Below are 16,000 nucleotides of genomic sequence, written 5' to 3'. Positions count from 1 at the left end.
TTGGTCATCTTTTCATGTGTCTGTTAGCGATCTGTATGTCTTCTTTGGAAAAATGTCTATCCATGTCTTCTGCCCATTTTTTAACTAGATCATTTAGTTTTTGGGTGTTGAGTTTTATAAGTACTAACCCTTTATCAAACAATGTAATTTGCAAATATCTTCTCCCATTCTGAAAGTTGCCTTTAGTTTTGTTGATAGTTTTGTGTACAAAGCTTTTTATTTTGATAAATCTCAATAGTTTATTTTTGCTTTTGTTTCCCTTGCCTCAAGAGACATATCTAATGAGAAGTTGCTATGGCCAATGTCAAAGAAGTTATTGCCTGTGTTCTCCTCTAGGATTTTAATGGTTTTCTGTCTCACATTTAGATCTTTCATCCATTTTGAATTTACTTTTGGGTATGATGTAAGAAAGTTGTCCAGTTTCATTTTTTTGCATGTTGCTGTCCAGTTTTCCCAACACCATTTGTTGAAGAGACTTTTTCCATTATAGAAAACCCAAAAGACACCACCAAAAAATCTGTCAAACTGATACACAAATTCAGAAAAGTCGCAGGATTCAAAATCAATGTACAGAAATCTGTTGCATTTCTATGCACCAATCATGAAGCAGTAGAAAGAGAAATCAAGGAATTAATCCCATTTACAACTGCACCAAAAACCGTTAAGAAACCTAGGAGTAAACCTAACCAAAGAGGTAAAGGATTTCTACTCTGAAGTTGTAAAACACTGATGAAAGAAATTGAAGATGACACAAAGAAATGGAAAAATATTCTATGTTCATGGATTGGAAAAACAAATATTGTTAAAATGTCTATACTACCCAGAGCAATCTACACATTTCATGCAATCCCTATCAAAATACCAAGAGCATTTTTCACAGAGCTAGAACAAACAATCCTAAAATTTGTATGGAAGCACAAAAGACCCTGAGTAGCCAAAGCAACCTTGAAAAAGAAAAGCAAAGGTGGAGGCATCACAATCTGGACCTCAAGTTATATTGCAAAGCTGTAGTCATCAAAACAGTATGCTACTGGCACAAAAGCTGACATAAATCAATGGAACAGAATAAAAAACCCAGAAATGAATCATGTTGGATTTGAGAACTATCGCTTTAACACTTGACTCTTCCCCACGTAGTACTTTGGACTGATGACAGAAATGAACCAATCACTAGTTATTTTTTATTTTTTTTACCAAATTTCAAAAGTTAAATATTTCATTTGCTAGGTATTTGTGAAGCAGTGTGGAGGGACATAAAAGAAATGTGAGCCCATGTATTCAGTTGTAGTGCAGTTGTTGGATGTTATATTAAAAATTGTGAAACACGATCAAATGGAAGTACTACATGGTTGCAGAGAAAGAGAATTGAGATTATCTTGGTAGCTGTGGGAATAGAAAGAAAGGGACAACTCCAGAAAGTATTTGAAAGAAAAAAATCAGTAGGATCAAGGGCAAATTTAACATTAATAGTAAACAGAAGGGGAAAAAATAGAATACCTTGCGTTTTGAACTTGGATAGCAGAGAATAGTGAAGCATGAACATGGAGATGGAATGTGAAGCAGTCTGAAAAGAATCAGGAGTATGACTGTGGGAGGTGAGACTTCTGCAGCTGGCCCTTTTATTACCCCATTTATAAAGATGGTGAATTGAATTTTGTTTCTGAGTTTATGCATGAAAGGATTTAATCAGATTGAGATCTAATTAATCATTATTTTCTTTTACAGCAATTGTTCAACTGTCAAGCTCTAAGAAAACTAAGTATTCCTGATAATGATCTTTCAAATCTGCCAACCACTATTGCTAGTTTAGTTAATCTTAAAGAACTCGACATCAGTAAAAATGGTAAGATTCTCATCTTATCTCTAAATAACTTGAACTTTTAATTAAAAATATGCTTTGGTTTCTCTTAGCAAATGATATACAAGTGATATAACACTTTTTACTTGATTTTACTGTAACTCGAAGTTAATTTTGTTGAAAAGCTCATCTTAAACTATAAATCTTTTGTAACGGTGACCTATTGGACAATTCCCTCCTGATATTGGGAACAAAATAATTATACCCTCTATCAATTTTGTTCAACATTATACTTGACAATATAGGCTGTGAAAAAGGCAAGAAGAAAAAAGCTGTAAGAACTTGAAAGGAAGAAATGGTTCTCATTTTTCACAGAAAATTTTAATTTATAGATAAACTTTTAATATATGAATAAATTTACAAGGTAGTTAGCTATAAGATAATATGGAAAATCAATTGCATTTCCATTTATCAGAAAAAAAGTTTACAAAAATAAAGTTTGAAAATATTATGCTACTTAAAATAAAATCAGAAATATCAATTATCCAAGAATTAATGTATCAATAGAGTACAAGTCCTCAAAATAGAAACCTACAAAGCATCATATAGATATTTTTGAGATTCAGAATATTAGTTACCCAGGAAAGGTAGGAGCAAATTATCCTGGGAAGGAGTTGAAAGGGATTCTCAGTTGCTAGTCATGTTTAATTTTCTGGCTTAGGTAGTTGTTCCCTATGTTTGTTGCAAAATTCTAGTCTGCTTTTCTTTTTATTTTGTGATATGGATATCACAAAATAAATTATACAGTATCCATTAAGATACATATTTATAGCTTGTGTGTATTTTTCTATGCATGTGAAACATCAATAAAACATTTATTAAAAAGAAATTAAGAAGTAACAATAAATTTTATTAAGACCAAAAAAAAACTATAAATCAAAGTGAAAACCTCTCTCCCCTCCACTTAATTAAGTCTCTGACTCACTCAGGCCTTTTTTCCCTCTCTGTATTCAGATATTTGATTTAATCTTTTATAGAACATTTTACTACCTTTACACTGTTTATTTTCCTCATAATCAGAGTAAAATTTTTTCCAGTGTAGTCAATGAGGCCTACCTGTTCACTCTATTTAGAATTGAACTCTCAATTTCCCTTGTTCTGCTCTATTTTCCCCATAGCACTCACCATCTTCTCAGTATTGTAGAATTTACTTATTTATTATGGTTATTGCCTATCTTTTCCTGCCTCAGAATGTAAATTTTGTTATTAGACAGGGGGGATTTTTCTGTTTTGGTCACTGATATATCTATCTCAAATGTCTTGAGCAGTAGCTGGAAAATAATAAGTGCTCAGTAGTATTTGTTATATTTTTGGCCAAACTTACATGTTTGGTGATGTTGTTAAATGCTGGTGCTGATGTTGATATTCTTGCTGATGACATATTCCTTCAAATGTTTGTGGGAGTCTCCCATGTCCTCAGATATTCATAAATCTTGATTTCCTTCCATATGAATGTGGCTCCTCATTTTATTAGAATAAAGCAAGGATTAATCAAAAAAGTTTATGTCTAGGCACTATGAAGATATAAAACATAACCCCTCCATCATTAAGCAAGTTGGTTAAACTGTGTGTGTGTGTGTGTGTGTGTGTGTGTGTGTGTGTGTGTATGCATGTGTGTGTTGCTTTGGTTTTTTCAGGCAATATGTTTGGTGCCAAAGGAACAGGCATGAACAAAACAGGTCTCTGCCCTCATGAAACGTACATTCTAGTGGATGCATTAAACAGTAAATAAGTAATTATGGATGATTAAATAAACAATTAGGGTGAAGATACATTGGATGTGAATGGGCACGTACAGTAGTGGAATAAATCCATTTGGTGTGGTTAGGGAAATTTGCCCTAAGAAATGATACCTAAGCCCAGACAGGACAAATAGAGGTTGTTATTCAATGGGTATAAAATTTCATTTATGCCGGATGAATAAGTTATAGAGATCCATTTTATAACATGATGCCTATACTTAACAATACAATATTGTGCAATTCAAAATTTGTTAAGAGGGCAAATTTCATGTTAAATGTTCTTATCACAAAAAAAACAAATAGTTGGGGGACAGAAGGAAACCCTAGGTGGTTCTGGATATGTCTATTATCTTACTTGTGATGATGGTATCATTGGTATTTGCATATATCCAAAGTCATCAAGTTGTATACATTAAATATATGTAGTTCTTTGCGTCTCAATTATACCTCAGTACTATTTTGTTATTAGGGAATAGTTCAATGAAGCCTATGGCTTGAGGAAGTCCATGAGGCACAGTAACATCTGAATAAAGGAGAACATTTCATCTGAAGAAAACAACAGAGTGCAAACAGGGACACACACATCTTTCTACACCAACCTGACTTACCACATAGAGGGTTTTCAGGAAGACAATTATAAAAGGACCATGTGTTGACTTAGAGAGAATGGCAGCTAGATTTAGGCCCACTGAAAGATGACATTGTCTACCTTTATTCTTTTAAGAATAGATTTATAGGTCACATATTTGTGTGGGTAGATATTTCTGTACTTATATTGCTTATATACTTAAATACATTCACACATCAATTTCAAATTGCAATTCTGAGAGATATCATATGGCCCAAAATAACACATCCCTTGGCCTTCAGGCAGGTTTAGCTGAGTAGTCTGAGTAAATAAATATCTATTTCTTTCAAGAGGATTAGAAAAAAAATCATCCCCAAATATAAACACAAAACTCCTAAGAAACATGTTATTTTATAATAATCTCCTAGTTGCCCTCGTACATCAAGAAGTTTTTGTTGCCAGGAAGTGAATTGCAAGTTACACTTCTTTGATTCAGAAAGAAGTGTGTGAGCATCCTTAGAAGTCCTTGTGAATATTGTTTAGGAAGTTTTTGCTGTGCTTATGGTCTCTATATTCTGGAAATATTTATGCAAAAATACATGCTAGACATAGTGAAGCAATCTGCAAAATTAGTATAGTACAAAAGGTTTGATGAACATGATGATATATCAGCCATTGATGGAAGTTATGCGAAAAGTAAAAGATTTTGACATATCAGTCCTTTAACAAAATTATACCTACAAAAGCTGTCCCTGAATTCTATGGCAGAGACCTAGTCAGTTACTTAAAGAACATTATATATCCTTTGGGAATCTGTCAAGGGAAGAAAGAGTAGATAGGAAAAAATAAGTGCAGTGTCAGCATCACAATTGAAAAGGTTGGAATAGTCCTGGTGGAGGAGTCAAGGTGTGAGAGAATGTAATCTGTATTGGCATTTAGATACCGACAGTAGAATGTTTGATTCTGAGGCAGGGACTCACTCAAGTACTAGTCAATCTAGGGAAAAATTTGCTTGAAATGTCCTTGAATTTGATAAGTGACCTTTTATGATGAAACTAATTCACTTGGAGGCTGAGGTTAAATCTGATCTTGATGGTCCATGTCGCCCCAAATCTTTACTTTTCATATCCATTTCTGCCACCTGACATCCTGATTCACCATTTTCCCTCCATAATTCAAAAATACTCTTTTATATTAAAAGCTTTTTATTTAAGTGAACTATTGTGTACCGAAAAGATATCCACACAATTTGTATGAATAGCTTTCATCTAACTCTCTAACCACAGCTCCAACCAACTCATATCCCCTTCCATTTCATTCTCAGGTAATGCCAAATTGTTCCCAAATGCATAAGGTGGTTACTTGTGACGCAAGGAACAATACTATTTTCTCTGCCCAAAATATTCCTTCCTCCTCACTGCTGTACCTCCTCAACCAGAGTCCTCGGCACCTTTAAAAGACATTTCAGATATCATTTATTCTGAGAAATATTCCTTACCCCTTTTACACAAAGAGAATTGTTTAATCTATGAATACGCTATTAACCTTTATTTAGGTCTAATTTTGTATCTTCCAATAAGGTTTTGTGATTTCCTTCAAGAGACACTTGAACACATTTTATTAAATTTATTTCTAAGCAGTTTATTCGTTTTATATTGTGTTCATTTTTTAAGTACTTTTTTAAAATTTTAGTTGATGTTATATGGAAACATTACTAATTTTGATACCTTGATCTTATATTCAGCCATGGTGCTGAATAATGACCACTAGATTCTTTTGAATTTCTATGTATAAAGTTATATTTTCTGCATATGACAGTTTTTTTTCCCATCCTTATACCTTCATATCTTTTATGTCATATATCTTTTAAGTTATACTTTCCTAGGAAATCACCTATTCCATCATTTAGATATTTAATTTTATTGTCACGCATTGCTCATAGGCTTCTCTTATGCATTTTATAGATCTGTGCCATATCTGTGCCTATTTCTTCCTTTCTATTTCTGATGTTGTTTACTCATGCCATCTGTTTTTTCTTTTTCTATCATCCATCCTGCCAGAAGTTTTTCTACTTTACTAATCTTTCTAATAAAGCTTGTTAGGCTCTCTATTAGTTTGTTTATTTTCCATCGTTTTTACTTTTTACTTCCTACTGCAGCAATTTTTATTATGTTCCTTCTCCTTTCTTAGGGTTTACTCAGTTGCTTTTAGTATTCTAATATATTTGGGGCTTTTTCAATCATCACCTTATTTTTATTGAACTATATTGCAGACTACATGGTCTGGATGCTACTGATATCTCATTATTTATTGACTTTCACGTTGTGGCCAAGTATATTGTCAATTTTTAAAATATTCCCTTTTGCTTCTAATAAAAAATAAAAATACACATCTTCTGGTTATTGAGTACACACTAAGGATCCACTAATACTACCCAATATACAATTACCTAAGATATATAGGTACATAGAGAGAGACAGAGAGAGATGAGAGACAATAAAGAAACATTCATGCTGCATGTAAATCACCCTTCCTCTCTTAAGTCTTTCTGTTACCAAATTTACATGCAGCAACCCATGGGTAAATGTATCACTTTCCATGCCAATGGATCTTTTATCATTTATTCCTCAGATCTTAATTCAATAGTAAAATAAGAATCTTATGTCTGTCAGAGACAAATGCATTTTATGATATTGTGATCTCTGAATAAATAGCCTATGCTTGTTTGTAGAGCTGATACATAGTCATAATAGAGTAAATCGTTTTATATGATAAACCAAGACAATGAATGATAAAGTTTAATTAGGCAGTGGTTCAGTTTTAAGTCTGATTGTTGATTTGTCATAGCTTCAGAGAGACTGATACTATAATTTAAGGACTTTAATGAAAATGAATTAACATGAAAGCCCTTCTTAATTCTGCAGCAATTAAGTGATTTTTCTCTCATCCTCTAAAACTTACTTCTGTACAAGAACAGATTTGAACAGCATCATAGTGGGCAAAATCACTATTGTTAGTTAAAATGAAAGGCAATCTGAGTTGAAGGCATTATTATGTGTTTTACTAACTTGCCAATTATTCCACCCTTTCCCCAATGCATGCAAAACACTGACAAATAATATCCTCAAATTTCAGTGAGGAGAGGGAGTTTCTCTCAAACACTCTAGAAAAAGAAGATATGAATAACCAATTAAATGATAAAAATCTTTAAAAATCTGAGCATAAGAGAAACAGAGACTCTATTAGTAAGTATATAAATTCTTAGGGAAATCTATTTTGGGTTACCTTATGTGAGCTGGGGAGAAAATGTTACCATGCAGTTGTTATCAATTAACAATAAATATGCTTTTTTGTGTCTGGCAAATCATTAGACCATTTGTTTAGAGTAAAGCTTAGTATTTTGCCCTATTAAATGTCTCCCTTACAACACTCTTACCGGATTATTTATCTGCAAATCACTAGCGCTTCCCTTACTGTAAGACTACCTTTCCTTTCTATAGAGTCCGCTTCTACCCAAGATTACAGTGTTGAAATAAACTGAGGATTGACTCCCTGTATTTCCATTAGAGACTATCATGGCAACAAATACCAGGTCTATTTTCTTGCCACCTTCTCAGCCTAATGCCAGGAGTTTTAACTTTTTTTTTTTTTGATGTCTTCATCAAGAAATAAAATCAATAAGCAATGTTCATGTGTATCACTAGCACTTACTCCTCAGGGGATGGAGTTTACAATCTGTTAATATAATTAAATATATATTTTTAAAAAGGGAACCGCCCTCACACCCTCATCCTTCTGAGGTCTGTTCTGAGCTCTGTCACCTGAACTGATAACTTTTCCTTAAGTCACAGCAGAGCCTTTTCTGAGCTGAGTGATTATTAACCTGTCTTCTGTGTCTCTGTAAATTCTGAAAAATTGTAAAAGAACAAAATCGAACTGGTAATGAAGCATGTGAGCCCTCTCCCTACTACTCTGTACTCCCTCCCAGCATCAGTATAAACTCCTTGAGAATAAGAACTGCTGCACCATACACTGTTTCTAGATCCTCAATAGTCACTATCAATATGCAGGCATAGTAAGTGCTCAATAAATTGGTTGATTGACAATGAAGGAAATATTCATTGGTCAAATATGAAGTAAGATTATTAAACAGTTCTTTTTACTGTTATGAATGTTGGTTTTTGAAGTAGAGAGAGAAAGGGAGAGAGGCAATCAGGTATCACTTTTTAACTCATTTTGTCTAAGTTAGATTGATTCCTCTGTGAATCAACTTATTGTTGGTCAAGGTCACAAAGACTTCTCAAAATTTTTGCCAGACATATCCCTAAGGTAGAATCAATTGCATGACTATCTTAAATTATTGATTACCTTACCTGCACTTGGTTTTTCTCTTTATAATGCCACTAAAGTAGGCAGAGTCTTGCAGGAGTACCTTTTGATTCTCCTTGCTTATGTTCCTACTGAGTTCTTGATTCTCTTCACTAGAGTGGTTAGAGGTAAAGCAAACCGTTCCAGTCTGTTTATTTTTCTTGTTTTTTTTTCCTCTCTCTTTCTTTTAAGGTGTAACTGACGTGTACATTTTCTCCCAATTTTAATAACCTAATTGCTGAATGCTTTTGCTTTCTCATATGCAATAGGCTAGTCCCTCTGAAATCTCTCTATAATCATTATTTCCTACTCAGTGAAGTATTGCCTCATTTACCAAATATCTTTGGGGAATGTAGGTTTATACACAAACTAATTTTCCAAAATAAAATTATAATTTATCCTTTTATATATCAAAATATTTTATTTTAATCATTCTGGTTGGAAATTGTTCCAAGAATGTTTCATATTGCATTATCTTCTTTAAATTGGTGTAATTAATGCAATTTAACTTTTCCAGGTTGACTCGAGTTCATCATGAGCTGTCTTATTGAAATTTTTTTAGTACATGTAGCTGCTTACCTCTACACAAGATAAGAATGATAGACTTGAAGAGTTCTGTTAGTAACATAGTAGTTTTTCCCATCACCCCTTCTATTATTAGACATAATTATAATTTATTCATACTGATACCCTGCCTATTTTGAGTAGCCCCTACTTATTTGTTCCCTCTGATAAATATCAGCTGAACAGTATATAAAGAATACAAACATTCTGAACTAGGTTTATAGCACTTGTTGCAGATATATTAAATTCAGAAATAAGGAACTTTATTCCTGACCACTACACTCAAAGTTTCAGGAAGTTGATACCATCTGAAATTTGACTGAAGGCAATTATAGAACAAATGCAGTGTACAGTGCCCCATGTAAAAATGCTACATAGTCAATCTTGAGTGTGCACTAAACTCAGAGTTCCAGAAAGCTGGGGTTGTTTGTATTTGCCCTAGAGAGTACATATGGAATAAATGCAACATATAGTACTCTGTTATAAATGCTACATTGCCAATCTTGGATAGCTAAGACTTACACCCCAAAGTAGTTTAAATTGTAGATCTGATGGAGGCAGCTTCACATAGGTAAAGTTTGATAGTATTTGGAATAAAGTTGAACTGGTTTCAAATTCTGGCTAGCCTCTGAGACTCAGTTTCTCCATTAGTTAAATGGGAGTAACAAACCACTTTAAAAAAATTGTTGTGAAGATGAAATAAAGCAAAGTGCTTATAACATTTTCTCAATAAATTCCATTTTTTTCTGCTCCTACATCTAATCCAATTTACTAGATATACAAATAGCCTGCCTGTTTTCTCAAAATTGAAAAAAAATTATAAAAATCAGTATCACAATGAAAGTACAATATTAAATGAAAATATTAAAATCTCATAAACATATTTCCTCCTTTATTTTATACAAGATATAACATTTTGTTTTTGTCTCTTATCAGCTAATGGCACTTATATCCCAGAATGAATCATTTGGACTGATGATATCTGTGAAATTTGGAAGATAAGCCTGTCAACATGCACTATCCACAACTATTATGTGTACTGATTCATACAAAATATATAAGTAATAAACATAAATTTTAATGCATTTGAGAGAGCACTAACTCGTTCAAAATTTTGGTATTTGTAGGAAGTCTTTTATATTATGTTTGAGTAGAAAGAGCCTCTTATGGTTTGTTTCCCTCTCTGGTTTCGTCTTGTTTCATTTTCCCTCCCCTCCCTTATGATCCTCTGTCTTGTTTCTCAAAATCATCATATCAGTGAGATCATATGATACTTATCTTCTCTGATTGACTTATTTCGCTTAGCATAATACCCTCTAGTTTCATCCATGTTGTTGCAAATGGCAAGATTTCATATTTTGATGGCTGCATAATATTCCACTGTATATATCTATACCACATCTTCTTTATCCATTCATCTGTTGTTGGACATCTAGGCTCTTTCCATAGTTTGGCTATTGTGGACATCGCTCCTATAAACATTGGGGTGCATGTGCCCTTTCAGATCAGATCACTTTCTTATACAACTCCAATCATCATTTAACCTTATCAGAACCACCAATCTATTAATATTCTGACGTATCCTTCTAACCTTGCCTTTTTTGTTTGTTTTCTTTTGCCCTCTTTGCATGGCTTGAATTCTGTGGTCTCATCACATGACACCCTTGACACCCCTTCTCCTTTCATATCAGTCTGCTTGCTCAGTAAAATGACAATCCTGGCTGAATCCAACTGTCTACCTATTGCTAAAAGGATCTGGAAAAACCATTCAATCACACTGACCGATATCACTTAAATTCATGATCAAAAATCTGAAGTGCAAACTTAACACTTCCCCAAAGTCATGTTATACTTCCCTAGTCCATTGACTCTCCTCTTCTGGTGATTTTTTCATTTGTTCTCCTTTGCCTTCAAATTCCCACATCTTCTCTCCCATCTTTGTGGCTACTGATTCTACTCTACTGAAAAAATTAAAGCTCTCAGATGATAACTTCCCAAAGACTTACCATCATATCTACCCATCCACAAGCATCTGTACCCATAGTCTCTGATTCCTACCTGTTAGTACAGATGGACTATTCCTGTTCATCCCTGGAGCCAGTCTCTCCACTGAATAACCACCCTCTCTTGCCTACCCATGGATATCACTCCAGCAATTCTCCTTGCTTTCTATGACATCATTAAGATTTTTTATTCTGTTTGTTGACTCTAAACAGTGTACACACATGCTGTTATTTTTTCCATTCTAAAGAAAACTTCTTGGCTCCTCTTTCCTGAATGTCCCCTTCCCCCTTGCAGCAAAAGCTCTATCTATAATTTCTTTCCTCTCATCCTCTCTTAAATCATTCTAGTCTTTAAGCCCACTACTCCTCCAAAATCATTCCAGTCAGGGGCACCCTGATCTCCGCATTACTAAATCCATAGGCAGTTTTTGGCCATCATTTCATTAGACCTATCAGCATCATTTCAAACAACTGATCACTTCTTCCTAGTCAACACATGTACTTCATTTGGCTTTTAGGAGTCAATACTCACTATTTTTTGTCCCATCTGTCTGATTGACTTTGTTCAGTCTTGTATGCTGATTCCTCCTATCCTCATTTTGGAGTCCTTCATGCTTCAGTTCTTGGTCCTCCTTTCTTCATTATCTTACATCATTGATGTTCACATTTTGTCTCATGGTTTTAATACTATCTATATAATAATGAATCCCCAATATTTTGATCTACAGTCTTGACCTCTCTCCTAAACTCTAGGTTCATAAACAAATACCTACCTGACATGTCCTCTTAGAAGTCTAACAGACATCTCAAATTATACATGTCCATAAGTGGACTCTTTATCTTTAACACCTATTTCACATATTGAAATACCTTTAATCTAAATTAAAGGCCAACCCCTTCATTCAAGTTGCTTGGGCCAAAAAAGTCCTTGATTCATCCTTGATTTCCTTTTTTCTTTCATACTCCAGATCTAATCTATCGGGAAATCTTATTGGTCTTACATTCAAAATACATCCAGATCCCATTTACTTCTCACTCCTTCCACTACTCTCACCCACAGTAAGCCACCATCAACTCTGTTCATGCTTTACTTACAGAAGCCTCCAGTTGGCTTTCCTCCTAGAAAGGCCACCCTATTCAGGGACCAGAGTGGTCCTCTTAAATTATAAATCAGACCAAATTATACTTATGTCCTTCAATGTTTCTTTATTTCATTTAGAGTAAGAACCAAAGTCCTTGCAATGGCTTGAGAAACCCCATATGAGTAGATACCCTCATCTTACCCCCCGCATACACACCCCTATTACCTCTCTGACTTAATTTTTTGCTACTTTTCTCTTCTTTGCTGTATTTTAACCATTCTGGACTCCTTGCTTTTTTTTAGAATACACCAGGCATACTCAGGCCTTATAGTATCTTCACTATCTATTCCCTGTGACTGGAACATTCTTACTTTCCACTTTCAGACATCCAGACATCTGTTTCTCTATCTCTCTCACTTTTTCAAGTCCTTGCTCAAATGCCATCTTCCTAACCAATAATGAGGCTTACCCTAATCACCCTAGTTAACTTCAAAATTCCCAGGTGTTCCTTCTTCTTTTTTTTTAAGATTTTATTTATTCGTCAGAGAGAGAGTGAGAGAGCACAAGCAGGGGGAGCGGCAGGCAGAGGGAGAAATAGGCTCCCCACTGATCAAGGAGGCCGATGTGGGACTTGATCCCAAGGTCCTGGGATCATGACCTGAGCTGAAGGCAGACGCTTAACTGACTAAGCCACTCAGGCATTCCTAAAATTCCCAGGTGTTTCTGATCCTTCTTCATTCTGCTCTAAATATCTTTTCCCATAGTGCTTCTTATTGCTAAGATACTATATAATTTTATATATTTATATTAATTATCACTACATTTTATTGTACAGATTCCTCTGCTAGAATACAAGCTCTGCAAATGAAGTGAATGTATCCACCTTTATGATGCTGTATCCCCAATGTTTAGTACAGTTCCTAACACAGTAGGTACTTAAATATTTGTCAAATATATATATGAATGGCCCTTTTCTCTCAGGGATCTTATAATTAGTTAGTGACCCAAATATCAGAAAGCTATATATAATAAGATGGTAAAGCAGTGACTCCTCAACTTCTAAGCAAGTACTATGTCTCATTTCTTAGTGTTATTTAATTTCAGACATAGTATAATCTAAAATGCTAGGTGTTAAGAGGAGAGAACGACATGGACTAAATTAGTTGAATAAATTTTCATGCAGATGATAGAATTTAAATGTATTTGGATGATATTTAGACAGGATTTCGGTGAGAGAGTGGATGAGATCAGGTAAAAATTGTAACATTAAATAAGTATATTCAGAAAATAAGAGTTAAAAACAGTTTACATATTATATAAATGTCTTACATTCTGGTTTGTCTTTCATTTATGATCATAAGGATCAATGTTGCTATTATTATTGTTAGGCTCTATGTTTGATAATGACAAAATTGTTTGCTTCACTTAGACTCCATAGTTATCTATTGCATGGGGAAAAACATTTGCTTTCATACTTTAATGTCAACTTAAAACCAACTTAAAGCCTAACCTAAGATTTTAAAATTTTTTTTTTTTAAAGATTTTATTTATTTATTTGAGAGAGAGAGAATGGGAGACAGCATGAGAGGGAGGAGAGTCAGAGGGAGAAGCAGACTCCCTGCTGAGCAGGGAGCCCGATGTGGGACTCGATCCCGGGACTCCAGGATCATGACCTGAGCCGAAGGCAGTCGCTTAACCAACTGAGCCACCCAGGCGCCCAAGCCTAACCTAAGATTTTAATGACAATTTAGTTTTGTATTTTTATTTTGACACCAATTTTTTTATAACTAAATAAAGTTGAAATCTATATTATATTTACAGGTTTAAGATCATTCTGTCAAGACTTAGTCATCTGCATTAGAAATAGATTAGGTAGTCCAAATAAAAACAACCAGATAATCTAAAATCTAAATTTAGCCATGATTTTTCAATTTCTACCATGCTAGGCAGGAAAGATCCATATTTGATTGATTTCAGAATTCTCCTCTTTCCCTACTTCTGCACACCCTCTGCAAGAATGACAGAGATATGTAACGGTCAAATGGAGGAAGCAGGAAAGAGAACAAGAATGACTAATCCACAAAGTGGATAAATTCTTGAATAACTGAAAGTTGAGCAGGAGTTTTTCAATCTAATTTCTTTTAAAAAAGGAAGGGCAAAGAATCAGATAAAGTAGTCAATTATATCTTTTCTACTTCAAGGTATTAATATTCTGTTAATGCAACTTTGGTTAATTCCATTACATTGAAAGTTTTGTTTCTGTTTTAAGTTCAGGATGCAGAAATGTCATTTCTCATTTGACAGTATTTCTGTGAACATACTCAAAATAGTTCTGTGGTATGGTTACTGAAGTGAACATATTGGGAAAATATTACCATACTGTCTTGATTGAGAAGGTAAACATTTATTGGTATTATCAGTTATTTGTGAACAGAACAATAGTCCATTTTTAAGACTAAATACACCATTTTGACTATATTTTGCCATGTAATTATTTTAGAGTACAATTCTCATTGTTTTTTCAGCCTAGGTTTGAATCTTGTCTAAATATAATGAGCTTGAACCTCCAAGATTCCCAAAAGTGGGCTCTTAATACCGTTGGAAGAGAGTTCCTTATAGGCTTGTGTTAGAAAGCTTATGTGTTGTCTTAACTGAAAAACAGGGAGTAGAACTTGAATTGTAATGGTCTAAATATGCTTGACCCCCACCCCCGCATTTCCTACAGTTATCACAAGTAAAAGTGGTTAAAATAGATATGTTGTTAAAGTGGAGAATATGTATCCCTCTATTTCTGGATGAATATATTTGAAAATCAAAACAAAGTTCATGTTAGAAAATATGTGTGTGTGTGTGTACATACATATATATATGTATATGCACACATCACAAATATAACCTTTTTTATAAATTGAAAACACTGTGTTTCAGGGAACAGACAGATCAGTCACAAAGATTGGTTGATAAAGGTGTGGATTCTATAATCAAATCTGTTATAATTTTAATAGGAAGGAACATAATGAAGTAAAAAGGAATAAAAGATATAGTGTTTAAAAATTGAATTAATTCCTACCTGTACTCATTCTCATCTATAAATACCCATTAGTATTTATATAAGTCAGCTAATCTTTGTTAATGTATGGTTCTTCATCCATAAAATGAAAATAATATTGCCTAATATATCTTCTTCACAAGATTATTAAGAGAATTAAGTTATTTTACACAGTGGCATAGAGAAGAGTAAGTTACCTTAACTCTTATTAATACATGAATTTTATCTAGTATATATTAGGCACTTGTTAAGTGCCAGACATGATACTAATTGCTTTACCTTCTTACCATCTAATACTCAGATCAACCCTGTGAATTAGACAAGAAATGAATAAGTGATGCTCAAATATTGTATCATATAAGATTATATAGCTAGTTAAGTAACAACACTGAGATTCGTTCATGCTTCCAACCTGTGGTTTTAACTCTTTGCTAAACTACCTCTTATGTTTAGATTGAACTATGAGTTAAAGATATGCTCTAGAACTTTTCCTAAACTCTAGGGCCCATATATTAGTACATATGGTAAAGTTTCCCTGGAAACGTTTTAGAGCATTTATCTCAGATACATGTTGTTTAGATATTGGAAAATTCTTTCAGCACACTAATTCCTACTTATTTGCTTTGTTCTCTTAGGTGGATACATTTTACAAATATATTACCTCAAGCCACCTCATTTTGATATTTGATTCCTTTCTTGACTGAGACAGTCTGCTTCTATTTACCGTTGACCCTTGAGTAACACAGGGGTTATGGGTGCCATTCTC

The 16,000-nt window shown here is 33.9% G+C and overlaps 1 protein-coding gene across 3 annotated transcripts in view; it reads left to right on the top strand.

Moving 5' to 3' along the window:
• Nucleotides 1–16,000, top strand: part of LRRC7 (leucine rich repeat containing 7) — a 317,511-nt gene that overhangs the window by 33,721 nt on the left and 267,790 nt on the right. For all 3 annotated transcript variants that reach the window (XM_088022969.1, XM_028102462.2, XM_088022968.1), the window contains exon 2: nt 1,726–1,843. In XM_088022969.1, coding sequence (XP_087879095.1) covers nt 1,726–1,843 — 118 coding nt within the window. The remainder of the gene's footprint in view (nt 1–1,725; nt 1,844–16,000) is intronic.

The sequence above is a fragment of the Eumetopias jubatus genome, unplaced genomic scaffold (assembly GCF_037043125.1).
Source record: "Eumetopias jubatus isolate StellerSeaLion01/CBP00866 unplaced genomic scaffold, mEumJub1_p1.0 scaffold_4, whole genome shotgun sequence".
Lineage (NCBI taxonomy): Eukaryota > Metazoa > Chordata > Mammalia > Carnivora > Otariidae > Eumetopias > Eumetopias jubatus.
The sequence above is the reverse complement of the archived record's forward strand: the minus strand, read 5'-3'. Positions and strand labels throughout refer to the sequence as shown.